The 12,302-nt window shown below is 47.0% G+C and overlaps 1 protein-coding gene across 3 annotated transcripts in view; it reads right to left on the minus strand.

Moving 5' to 3' along the window:
- Window positions 1-12,302, minus strand: part of C9orf72 (C9orf72-SMCR8 complex subunit) — a 49,994-nt gene that overhangs the window by 12,624 nt on the left and 25,068 nt on the right. For all 3 annotated transcript variants that reach the window (XM_061631487.1, XM_061631476.1, XM_061631494.1), the window contains exons 6-7: window positions 2,129-2,201; window positions 1,206-1,322 (exon numbers count right to left, since the gene is read on the minus strand). In XM_061631487.1, the coding sequence (XP_061487471.1) occupies window positions 1,206-1,322; window positions 2,129-2,201 (190 nt within the window). The remainder of the gene's footprint in view (window positions 1-1,205; window positions 1,323-2,128; window positions 2,202-12,302) is intronic.

Consider the following 12,302-nt stretch of genomic DNA (forward strand, 5'->3'; position numbering starts at 1 on the left):
AAAACAGACTGCGAGCTTTTGATTTAAACAGCATGGTCAAAACAGCAAGTGCCCTTATAGAAAACTCGGAAGGAAGCTCCACTGAAATCACTGGAACTTATTTCCAAGTTTTAAAAAAGTATGACTGAGATTTAATTTCACACTAGGATTCTCAAATGATGATACAGGCCTTATTACAGGGGCAAGAGTACTACTGCAGTGGGAGATGTGAGTTTCTTTATGTCTCCTACTTTTCTGAGCATTTGAACAAAGTGCTAGGTTGCTTCTCCTTCCCTTCCCAACTAGTTCTCAGGATGTGCAGCTGCTCAGCCACAAACATGATACACTTCCTTCTGAGCGACAACTAGCCCTTGTTTGCCTCTGTCAGAGAGGGAAACAGAACTGCGGTTTGTAGTTCTGTTCACCACATTATCCATTGGTTTGCCTCCACTCTGAAGTTATTTGCCCATGATTGCTTTAAAGGTATCTGTTGAATTTGGACTGACAAAGTTTTGGTTGGCAAACTAATCTGTTTACTTTTTTATGATACAAGATTTCTAAAATCTAATGAAAATAACTGTATATATTTATATAATTATACAGGTATATATTTCATATAATCTATATTGTTATTGTATGTAAAATGTGATGGAAATAATTTTCTTGTAAACTGCTTATGAGCCTTTAAGCAGTATATACATTCTGTTAAATAAAGAAGTATCAATAACAATGATATCAATTGCAAATATACCTTTCAGAATACATTCTCATTAAGTGTGCGGAAGAAGGAAAGGAAAGGTGCCAATTTAATCGTTCTTCCTCATAGCAAGAGAAGAACAAATAAGGAAAATACATTTTCCCAAGAAAGCAGCAGTAAGTGTTAATTCAGATTAGCACTTAAAAACGATGCTTCCTTTGTTGTATTGGAAAAATTCCCTCCAACCTCCTCACTCTGGAGAAAAAACCTGCTAAGAGCTCTGCCTGCTAAAATATCAAAGGAGAAACCTACATTTTAATTTTAAAGGAAAAATCCAAACAGAAGAAAGCATCAGGAAAATCGTATATCTCTAGAGAAGACATCTGATCAGAAATAGGACAGATCGACATAATAACAATAAAGAAATACTGGGAAGATTCTAAGCACAACATTAGTTCTTTTGATTACAGAAATGAGCAACTCAAGATGCTGGCTTTTCATAGAATTTAGTTCAAATGAAAGACTTTACCTTGAGCAATCCTTGCACAAAAAGACCCGACTCGTACTTAAAGGAGGTTTCATTTCTGCACAGCCTAGAACATTTCCGCTCTGCTGAAGAGAGAAAGAGGCACAGTGTGCGTACCATCTGTAATACAAGAACATTGCAATATTATAGGCACGGAAATTTAGTAAAGAGAAAAACTGGCAATATCAGAAGTGGTTATATTGTATAGTAACTGGGCAGTTGTTACTTGTGTGTTGCAGGGACCCAAACATCTTTCCCCCAATTATATAGTTAGTTGTGAGGAACCTTGTTTTCCCAACATACAAACTGCATACTTTTTGTCTAGACTAATGTGTTTTTTCCCTCCAACTGGGGCATCCACTTCTGTTGGACTGTCCATGACATCACTAGAAGAGATGTCCAGCCTACCATAGTGCCAAATAGAGACATTTTAAAAAGTCTCATTTTCTTTTCTTTTTTGTGGAGACTGAACATATAGTTCCAGTTCAAGAGGCAAAAACAAACCACAATGGGCCTTGGGCTCAAACACACCCTACTCCTCCTTCATGTGAGAGTGGCCAAGAAAACAACAAGCTTCCATTCTCTGTAGTCAGAGTTTCCCATCTTTTCTGATCGTGGGAAGCTTGTTCATTCATTAATTGAATTTAGATGGGTTTTGTTGCTCTTGCCGATTTTTTTTCCTGCTCCAAGATCCTTCTGTTACTTTATTCTGAGTGAATAAAAAAGTGAATGTGAAGATTGGACTAAGTGCAACTGATCATTTACCTCCAATATCACAACAATGAAATTTTACAATTTCTAGGGGGGAAAGTAGCAGTTCTGCCCTGTTTTCACCACTAATAGCCACGTTTATGATTTCAGCTAACACACTGTCCACCCTGATAACCACGATCCTTGTTTCCATATTACCTATAGAACATGCTTACTTTATTAACTTTTTCGGTGCTGCTTCCTATAACTACTGAGCAACCACAGGTCTGCAGGTGTGAACTGATGGCTCTGCAGATTTAACAGAGAGTTAAAGTATAAAATATTTCAGAAGTGTTTTACCTGCTGTAATTAAAAAAAAGTACAAAGGCTTCTCTTCTTATTGATATTAGCATTTCTAAATTTGATAGATAGCCTATAATCAAATGAAACACCAAGAGTCATGTGGCTATCCTGAAATTAAAGGACTACAAATCCAAATTTAACAGCGACTTCAGTCAACAATTTGAAAACAAGAGATTAAATTATATATAAAAATACAAAGCAATATAATATTATAAGTATCTTCCCTTGTAACTGTATGCTTTATCCTTTGGTAATCATTACAGCAATTCCAACATTAGCAAAGGAGAATGGAGCCATGCAGACTGCTAAGTAATTTATCAAATGGGCTTCATTATATGTGCATTTTATGGTATAATTCTAGCTGAAGAGAATAAACTGTCTAGATTTCCACAAATGCTGCATTTGTTCATGGTACACAGTGTGAACTTTTCAGTTGTTGAGAGGACTAAAAAAAGCTCCCTATTTTGTAAAGGTGCAATACTTGGGAGATGCAGTGTTAACAGACTGACCACCCTGGCTCCCAGAGATGTGTTAGATTTAACTAGGTCCAAGTCCCATTAGTAGATTCTGCCTGGACAAAAACGCAATTGGACCCAAACTGTTTATGTACATTTCTTATTCCTTTAATAGGATTATCATTAGCTCTGTTAGTTATACATAAAATGCAGTTACTAGTAACTGCATTTTACATTAGTATATGATGGAGTGAAGGTGTACTGTTCTTTCTAGCAATGACAATGGATTACTCCATCTCACTTTGCTTGTGGCACATCCAGGATGTTACAGATACCAGAAATTGTACCATTGGTCTCACCTGAAAGGTGATTTTCATAGGAGTGGGCCATCACTACGGGTAATAGTTCCACCTATCGTGCGAAGGCAAGAATGTTTTTGAAGTCAAGACTAGGGGCGTCATGCCCCTCCCACTCTCCAGTTCATTCGTAGCGAATCTAAAAAGAGAAATCTAAAAATACAGGAACAAGGCTAACAGACCCGCCAGGAAAATAACACAATAGTCGCATGCATAATAACATGACTCTAACATAACAATAATAACAGAACTAAAAGTCTTGACTTCACTCTTACATTTAAATATAATAGCGTAACAATAATATGTAACCCATTAGAAATATCAAGTCATCCTTCAACTGGGAGGGTCGTGATGGCCCACTCCTATGAAAATCACCTTTCAGGTGAGACCAATGGTACATTTTCCATAGGAGGTGGGCCATCACTACGGGATGTACCAAAGCAGCCCATACAGGGAGGGACCACCCACGTGTTAATCCTCATTAAGAACCTGTTGCAACACTCGTCTGCTGAAAGATGCGTCAGCAGAGGCATAACGATCAATTTTATAATGCCTTATAAACGAGTGTGGGGTGGACCAGACTGCAGCTCTACAAATATCGGCAACAGGAGCATTAGTGGCAAAGGCAGCCGAAGTGGCAGCTGACCTGGTAGAATGAGCCGTTATACTAGCTGGAACTGACAGCTTCAGAGACTCATATGCTAACGTAATACATGCCCTTAACCAACGGGATAAGGTAGGATTGGATACTTTATGCCCCATAGACCTTGGATGAAAGGATACAAATAGAGACTCCGTTCGTCGAATCTCTTGGGTCCTAGACAGGTAGGTCTTGAGAGCCCTCCGGACATCTAACAAATGCCAAGCCTTCTCGAGAGGATGGGTAGGATTCGGGCAAAAGGAAGGCAAAACAATGTCCTGGTTGCAATGAAAAACTGAATTGACCTTGGGACGGAAGGAAGGATCAGTCTTCAGCACAACAGAGTCCTTATGGAAGACGCAGAGCTGTCGAGCAGAAGACAATGCGCCCAACTCCGAAACGCGTCTGGCAGATGTGATTGCGATCAGAAACAAGACCTTGAAGGACAGCATACGTAGGGGCACAGTCCTGATGAGTTCAAACGGAGGGCGTTGCAAAGCCTGCAGAACTTTCGGCAAACTCCATGAGGGGAACCTATGGACAACAGCTGGAGAATGTAGGGCAACTCCCCTCAAAAATCGTTTGATGAACGGATGTGAGGAAATATGAGCTCCAGGAGAGGACACTGAGAGAATGGACGACAGAGTGGACGCATGTCGATGTACAGTGTTGGGTCGAAGTCCCATCATAAAGCCGCTATGGAGATATTGCAACACCTGATGCACAGTGGCCTGAGATGGATCATGGTGGTGGGACTGGCACCACTTGGAGAAAGCCACCCAGGTATGTTGATAAATACGAGTGGTAGATGGTCTTCTCGAGGCCAAAATAATATCAATCACAGCGTCAGAAAGTCCAGCTGACCTCAAATGTCCCCATTCAAACGCCACGCTGTTAGATTGAGCCAAGTAGGGTCCTGGTGCCATACTGGACCCTGGGATAGAAGGTCTGGTCTGACTGGAAGTGTCCAAGGATCCATCAGTGACATTGCCAGAAGATCTGAGAACCACGGTCGGCGTGGCCAAAATGGTGCTATCAGAACCAGCTGTGCCCTCTCGGTTCGCGCCTTCCTCAAGGTTTTGGCTAACAATGGTATGGGAGGAAAGGCGTACAAGAGGCCGTCTGGCCATGGTGTTGTCAGAGCATCCACTGCTTCCGCTGTTGAGTCCAGGTATCGGGCAAAGTACCTGGGAAGCTGGCAATTGCGACTGGAAGCAAACAGGTCGACTGAGAGGACGCCGAACCGACACTGGAGACGATGGAAAATGACTGGATGAAGTTTCCATTCTCCCGGAAAGACCTGTTGTCTGCTGAGCCAGTCTGCTGTCACATTCCAAATCCCTCTGAGATGTTCTGCTTTCAGGGATTGTAGATGTTGTTCTGCCCAGACAAAGATGAGGGAGGCTAAGTCCTACAGAGGACGAGACCTGGTGCCCCCTTGTCTGTTCAAATGTGATTTTACACACATGTTGTCTGTTCGAATGAGCACATGGTCCAAAGGGAACAGAGACTGAAAATGACGTAGAGCTAAGTGGACAGCCTTTAGCTCCAGCCAGTTGATGCTTTGAGTTTGCTCTGCGGTGGACCAAACCCCTTGAACGTACTGGGAGTTGCAGTGGGCTCCCCAACCGATGAGGCTGGCATCCGTGGTTACAACGGTTCTGCGGGGTTCTCTGAACGACGTGCCCTTGGAGAGGTGTTGAACCTTGGTCCACCAGCGGAAGGAGAGACGCAGTGCGGGGCTCAAATGAACTTTGCGATGGTTGGAGCTGGCAATGTCCTTTTGAAAGGGCAACAGAGTCCATTGAAGGTGCCGAGTGTGGGCTCAAGCCCATGGCACAATGTGGATTGTAGAAATGAACATTCCGAGCGCTCTGGCGAGAAGCATGACGTCTGCGGATGTTTGTTGCATCAGGGACCTTGCGATGCTTGTGATGGCAGTGATGCGATCTGGAGCCAAGAATACCATAGCCTGTAGGGTGTCCAGCATTGCCCCTAGATGTAGTAGGCGTTGGGTTGGTTGGAGATGGCTTTTGTCGAAGTTGACAAGCCAGCCGTAGGCCTGCAAAACATTGAGGGTGATCGTTAAATGATGATGAGCCAGCTCCTCAGACTTGGCCCGTATTAGCAGATCATCCAGATATGGGTAGAGATGAACCCCTTGGGTGCGGAGATAAGCCACTAGGATGAGTAGCACTTTGGTAAACACTCTTGGAGCAGAGGAGAGGCCGAATGGCATCGCTCTATATTGAAAGTGCTGGTGGCCAAAAGCAAAACGAAGAAACTTTCTGTGGGCTATGCAAATGGGCACATGGAGATACGCTTCCTGAAGGTCGATAGAAGCCAGGAAGTCTCCTTCATGCAGACTCTCCGAAATGGAATGGAGTGATTCCATTTTGAACCTGCGATATGTTACAAAACGGTTGACAAACTTGAGGTCCAATACCGCCCTCCATGATAGATCTCGTTTTGGCACAGCAAATAGGAGGGAGTACACCCCTTCCGACCTCTCAGTTGTGGGGACTGGTTCTATTGCCGCTATGTCCAAGAGGTGGTGTATAGCTGTCTGCATGATTCTGTGCCTGGCTGGTGCTCTTGGGCAGGGGGACGGATGGAATCTGTCTGATGGGGTTGCCCAAAACTCTATGGCATAGCCATAACTGAAAAGCTCCCTGATCCAGGAGACCGTAGTGAGGCGCAGCCAACGGTCTCCAAAATGAAGTAATCTGCCACCTATGGGAAGTGTGTTAATACTGCTTGCATTGGCGAGGACCTCCCCTATATGAGGATGATGAGTTGCCCCTGCGCCCTTGGTACTGACCTCTGCCCTCGGTTCCAGGAGCCCCTGAATGAAGTGGGGTCATAGGATCTGAAGTCGCGGCCTCGTCCTCCTGGCCGCGTTCCTCGAAAGGGCTGGTTAGTACGGAAGGAAGGAAAGCGCCTGAAAGTCCTGTGGTCGATGTTCTTGACAGTGGCCAGAACCGGTTTGTGGGCATCTTTGGGATCAACCAGCACTGCCTTTAGAGCTTCCTCGCCGAAGAGTAAAGATCCGGAGTAAGGAGCCCTGGACAGATTCATTCTGGCCGCTGAATCAGCCTGCCAGTGTTGAAGCCAGAGGGTCCGTCACACGACTATCTGAGCCGTCATGGCTCGTGCCCCCAATTGAGTGGCATCCAAGGTAGCATCGGCCACAAAAGCTGCTGTCTTACGCAACTTTATCAGTGACCTTCTGAGGGCGACAGGATCAGGGTTAGTGTCCTCTAGAAGATCATCCAGCCACATCATAGCTGCTCTGGAGAAAATGGAGGCCGAAGCGGAGGCACGCATGGAGACAGCAGTGGCCTCGTGATTTTTGCGGAGGGCCAAGTCTATTCGTCGCTCAGTAGTGTCCTTTAGTTGGGATTCCCCTTCCCTGGGCAAGAGAGAACGTGAAACGAGGCGAGCGATTGGTTCATCTATGCCAGGGACGTCTAACTTAGTGGCAAAGTCCGGAGCTAGGGCGTAAAACCTGTCAGCCAGGTTCTTGAAGCGGCGAGATTGTAATGCGTGAGCCCATTCTTCAGAGGCCAATTTGGCAATCGGGTCCGGCACCGGGATGTAATGTTCAGTAGGTGCAGGGGATTTGAGAACCTTGGCCCCCTTGATAGCTGGGGTGGAGGAAGTTGAAGGCGCAGTCTGGAGACCAAGGGTATTAACTACCCTGCGTGCCAGGGGCTGATAGTCTGAGGCATTAAACAAGCGATACGATGTATCCTCCTCATGATCTGTCAGGCCCAGGATGTGACTCAGGAACCAGACCAACGGCTGTAGTTAATTCGTGTTTTATTAGGGTAATGTCCAAACAAAGACTGCGTTTTCTCATGAAGCAATACAGGGATACAGGTCCTGCGGCATTGGGAGAAAGTTGACAGAGCAAGGGACTTCTTCCCGCCTGTTCTTTAAGAAGGGGCCAAACGGGCGCGCAATCTTTCGCTCCTCCTTAACTGCCCCTCAGGTACTGCCCGCCTTCCCCCCTTCTCTCCTGTCTTTTCAGCTGTCTGCGTGTGCGCGGTGAGGGGGGAAGCATCACCCCCTCCTCTTCTGAAGTTTCCGATTCCAGGATGGGGGATAGGGGAGGAGCTGATGGTAAACTGCCTCCCCGCTTTTCGACTGTGAGCAGCCCTCCCTCTTTCCCCTCTTGCTCTTAGCCTGAAAGAGGGGGAGGCGTGAGAATGTCCAGGGAGGGCTCAGGCTCCCTGTTGCTAAGCGACCTTATCACTGGCAGTTCCTCTGTTTCGTCTTCGCTCCAAAGGGGGGGAAGTTCCTCCCCCTTCCCTCTGCCATCCATCCGAATACTCTTCTCCCAACTCTCCGGGATCCAGCTCCCCGGGATTGGGACCCCAGCTCTGCCTTCCGACACCATCCCCCCTCCCAGGCTGTGCCCCCCTCCCCTTGTCTGGCTTGGGACGGTGGGGAAAACATTGATGGAAAAGTTTTACCAATTCTGGAGCATGCACATCAGCTGCATCTTCCCATGATCTGTCAGCCACCCCATAGCCTTTCCAGTGAATCAAGTACTGCAGCTTGTGGCGTCTGATCCTGGAATCTAAGATCTCCTCAACTTCAAACTCAAGCTGCTCATTTACCAGGAGTGGAGCTCCGGGAGGTTCCTCCAGCCGTAACTCACTGGGAGGGGCGGCTTTCGTTAAGAGGGATCGATGGAACACAGGATGTATTTTAAACGTGTCAGGCAGCTTCAGTCGGTACGCCACGGGATTGATTTGAGTTTCTATTTCGAAAGGACCCACCCTCTTGTCTTGTAATTTTCTACATTTGCCTGGCATCTGGAGGAAGCGGGTGGACAGCCATACCTGGTCTCCCGGTTGAAAGGGGGGCCCTCCTTCCTGTGCAGGTCAGCAACTCGCTTGTACTCCGTTTTGGCTTCGTTTAACTGCTGTTTCAGTGTCTGTTGCGCCGCTTGCTATTCCTTAAGGAAGTTCTCAGCTGCCGGTACCAGCATTCCTTCTGAGCTGCTTGGAAAGACTTTAGGATGGAATCCATAATTAGCGAAGAACGGGGTTTGTTGAGTGCTGGAGTGCAGAGAATTGTTGTAGGCGAACTCTGCAAAATGCAAATATGATACCCAGTCAGTCTGTTGATAGGACACATAACTTCGTAAATATCTTTCCAAAACGGCGTTCAAGCGTTCCGTCTGCCCATCTGTCTGGGGGTGATGGGCGGAGGAGAGTTTTAATTCCGTCTGCAACTGTTTCCACATTGCTCTCCAAAATTTGGCTGTGAACTGAGTTCCTCGGTCTGAGACTACGCTGTTTGGCAATCCATGCAGCCGGTAGACTTCTTTGATGAATAACTTGGCCGTTTCTTTAGCCTCTAAGGCCCCTGCACAAGGAAGAAAGTGTGCCATTTTGGTAAGTAGATCCACCACTACTAAGATGGCTGTCATTCCTTGGGACTTGGGTAGATCAGTTATAAAATCCATGGAGAGGTCCTTCCAGGGTTCGTGTGGGACAGGCAACGGTTGTAACAGTCCTGCTGGTGTCCCTGTTTGTGTTTATGTCCGCAGACAGACAGAGCAGGACTTTACATAACTCTCAATATCCCGACGCATTTTAGGCCACCAGAAGTCCTTGGCCACGTTCTGAATGGTCTTGTAAATCCCAAAGTGTCCCGCTGTGATGGAATCATGACACTGGCGTAGGATTCTGAGCCTTAATTCCCCTTCTGGCACATATCTGGCGGTTTTGAACCATAACAGTCCATTTCTCCAGTGAAAGGTTACTTCTGAGTCTTAACCTTGTCCCGTCTCCTGCCGATAGTTTAGCATGTCTGCATCTTCTTGTTGTGCCTTTTTGAGTTCCTCTTCCCATGAAGGCTGGCATACTCCCAACGTTAATTTCTCTGGCGGGATTACGTACTGAGGCTGGTCCTCGGATTCACTTTCTTTGTATTGTGGCTGTCTGGATAAGGCATCCGCTCTCTGGTTTTTGGCTTGGGCATGGTAAGTAATCTGGAAGTTAAACCTAGTGAAGAACTGGGACCATCTTATCTGTCTCTGGTTCAGCTTTCTGGCTGTTTGGAGGCTTTCAAGATTCTTGTGGTCGGAGCGCACTTCAATTCGATGAGAGGTCCCCTCTAGGTATTGTCTCCAGTTTTCAAAAGAGTCCTTGATGGCCAGCAGCTCCTTCTCCCAAACTGTGTAGTTCTTCTCTGCAGGCTTTAACTTCCGAGAGAAGTACGCACAGGGGTGCAGCTCCTTCCTTTCTTGATCTAATTGTAGCAGGACTCCCCCGATGGCAAAATCTGAAGCATCTGCTTCCACTACGAAAGGGCGGTTCGGATCAGCAAAGCGCAGAATGGGCTCAGTAGCAAACCTTCTCTTCAGCTCCTCAAAGGCCTCGGTGGCGTTCTCTGTCCATTGAAACTTCTTCTTCCCCCTTAAACAGTCAGTCAGAGGAGCTGTTAATTTGGAAAACCCTGGAATGAACTTTCTGTAATAATTGGCAAACCCCAAAAAACGTTGTACATCCTTTTTGGTGACAGGTTGGCCCCAGTCCAATATGCAGCTTACTTTCCCTGGGTCCATCTCCACACCTTCCGCTGAGATTCGATATCCAAGGAAGTCTAGAGACTTGAGGTCAAATCCACATTTCTCTAATTTAGCATACAGGTGATTTTCTCTCAGTCTCTTCAACACTGTCTTCACATGCTGGTCGTGGTCTTCCTGGTTCTTTGAGAACACCAGGATATCATCTAAGTAACAGATTACATATGTGTCCAACAAGTCTCTAAACACGTCGTTCATGAATTTTTGAAAAATTCCTGGCCTTCCACAAAGCCCAAACGGCATGACCAGGTATTCATACTGTCCGTAAGCGGTCAAGAATCCTGTTTTCCATTCATCTCCCTCCTTCATTCTGATCAGATTGTACGCTCCTCTCAAATCCAACTTCGTGAAGATTTTTGCAGAGCGCAGTCGGTCCAGCAACTCTGAGATCAGGGGCAGCGGGTAGCTGTTGGGGATGGTAATCTGGTTCAATGCGCGATAGTCGTTACAGGGTCTGAGTCCCCCCCCTTCTTTTTCACAAACAATACTGGCGCTCCAGCAGGGGATTGTGAGGGGCGTATGAATCCTCGCCTCAGGTTTTTATCCAGGAATTCCTTCAGGGCCTCCCTCTCATTCTCTGTGAGAGAGTAGATTCTCGCTGATGGGATGCTGGCTCCTGGCACTAGGTCAATCGCACAGTCGTAAGGGCGGTGTGGGGGTAAAGTCTCTGCCTCTTTTTCATCAAACACATCTTTGAATTCTTCATACTTTGGCGGCAGGGTCACTTGCTCGATCTCTTGCACTGCCCCCGCTAAGGTGTTCTTGATTCCTTCAGGTTGACAGTTCTCCTGGCAATACTGTGAGGTACCACACCACCGCCTCCTTCCAACTTATTTTGGGTTCATGCTTTGCTAGCCAGGGCATTCCCAGAATCACCTCAAAGTTCGAGAGATCTGACATGTATAGCGAAATGAACTCTTCGTGCCCAGGGATTTGAAGTTTCACTTCCTCCGTGGCTTGTGTCACCCCTCCTGACTTCAGGGGTCTCCCATCGATAGTTTCCACAGCTAGGGGAGCGTCCAATTTCCACCGGGAAATTCCATGACGCTTGACTAACTTTGCATCAATAAAATTTGTGGAGGCTCCACTGTCAATTAAGGCAGTGGAATTAAACACCACTCCTCTGGAAGTTGTAATCCGAATAGGCAAGACCAACACCCCCTTTGAGGGAGGTTGGATCGTTGGGTGGCCTTTATACAACGCTGCCCCCAGTCCACCGGCCTGCACGTGGACTGGGTGTTCTAGTTTCCCGACGGCTCGGCTTTCCCCCCTTTCAGTCCACAGTCTCTGGCCACATGGCCCGGTTTTGAACAATAAAAGCATAAACGTTCCCGGCGTCGTCTTTCCTTTTCTTCTTCCGACAGTCTTGGCCTAGCCCCTCCCTGTCCCTCAGTTGCATTACCTGCCATCCCTGCAGTGGGAAGGGTCTTGTTGCGGGATGCCGAGGCTGAGTATCTCGGGCCTCCTGCTTCCTTTCCAGGCGCCTTCCTTCCATCCGGTGATCTATCTGCAGGCATAGCCGGATGAGCCCTGGTAGGTCAGCGGGGGGGGGGGAGGTCCTGGCCAACTCATCCAGGATTTCAGCATTTAATCCACTCCGGTACATAAACATCAGGGCGGCGTCATTGTAACCAGTTTCCTGGGACAGAATTTTAAAAGCGTTAGTGTACTCGGAAACAGTCCCTTTAGCTTGCTTCAGAGCGCCTAGTTGCCGCGCTACTGTTTCAGCCCTTTGCGGGTCTTGAAACATCTCGGTCATCTCCTGTATAAATCCTCTGTACCTTCCTAAGACAGTATCCTTCCTCACGAGATACGGAGTCACCCATTTTGCAGCTTCTCCCTCCAGGAGGCTAATCACGAAAGCTACTTTAGCCCCATTGTCTGGAAATTCCGTGTGCCTGACATCCAGATATAACTCACATTGAGCCACGAAGGTTGCCAACTGATCACTTTGTCCCGCGTATTTTGGGGGCAATCCAATGGGAACCTTTA

This window comes from Rhineura floridana, chromosome 1 (assembly GCF_030035675.1).
Source record: "Rhineura floridana isolate rRhiFlo1 chromosome 1, rRhiFlo1.hap2, whole genome shotgun sequence".
Taxonomy (NCBI): Eukaryota; Metazoa; Chordata; class Lepidosauria; order Squamata; family Rhineuridae; genus Rhineura; species Rhineura floridana.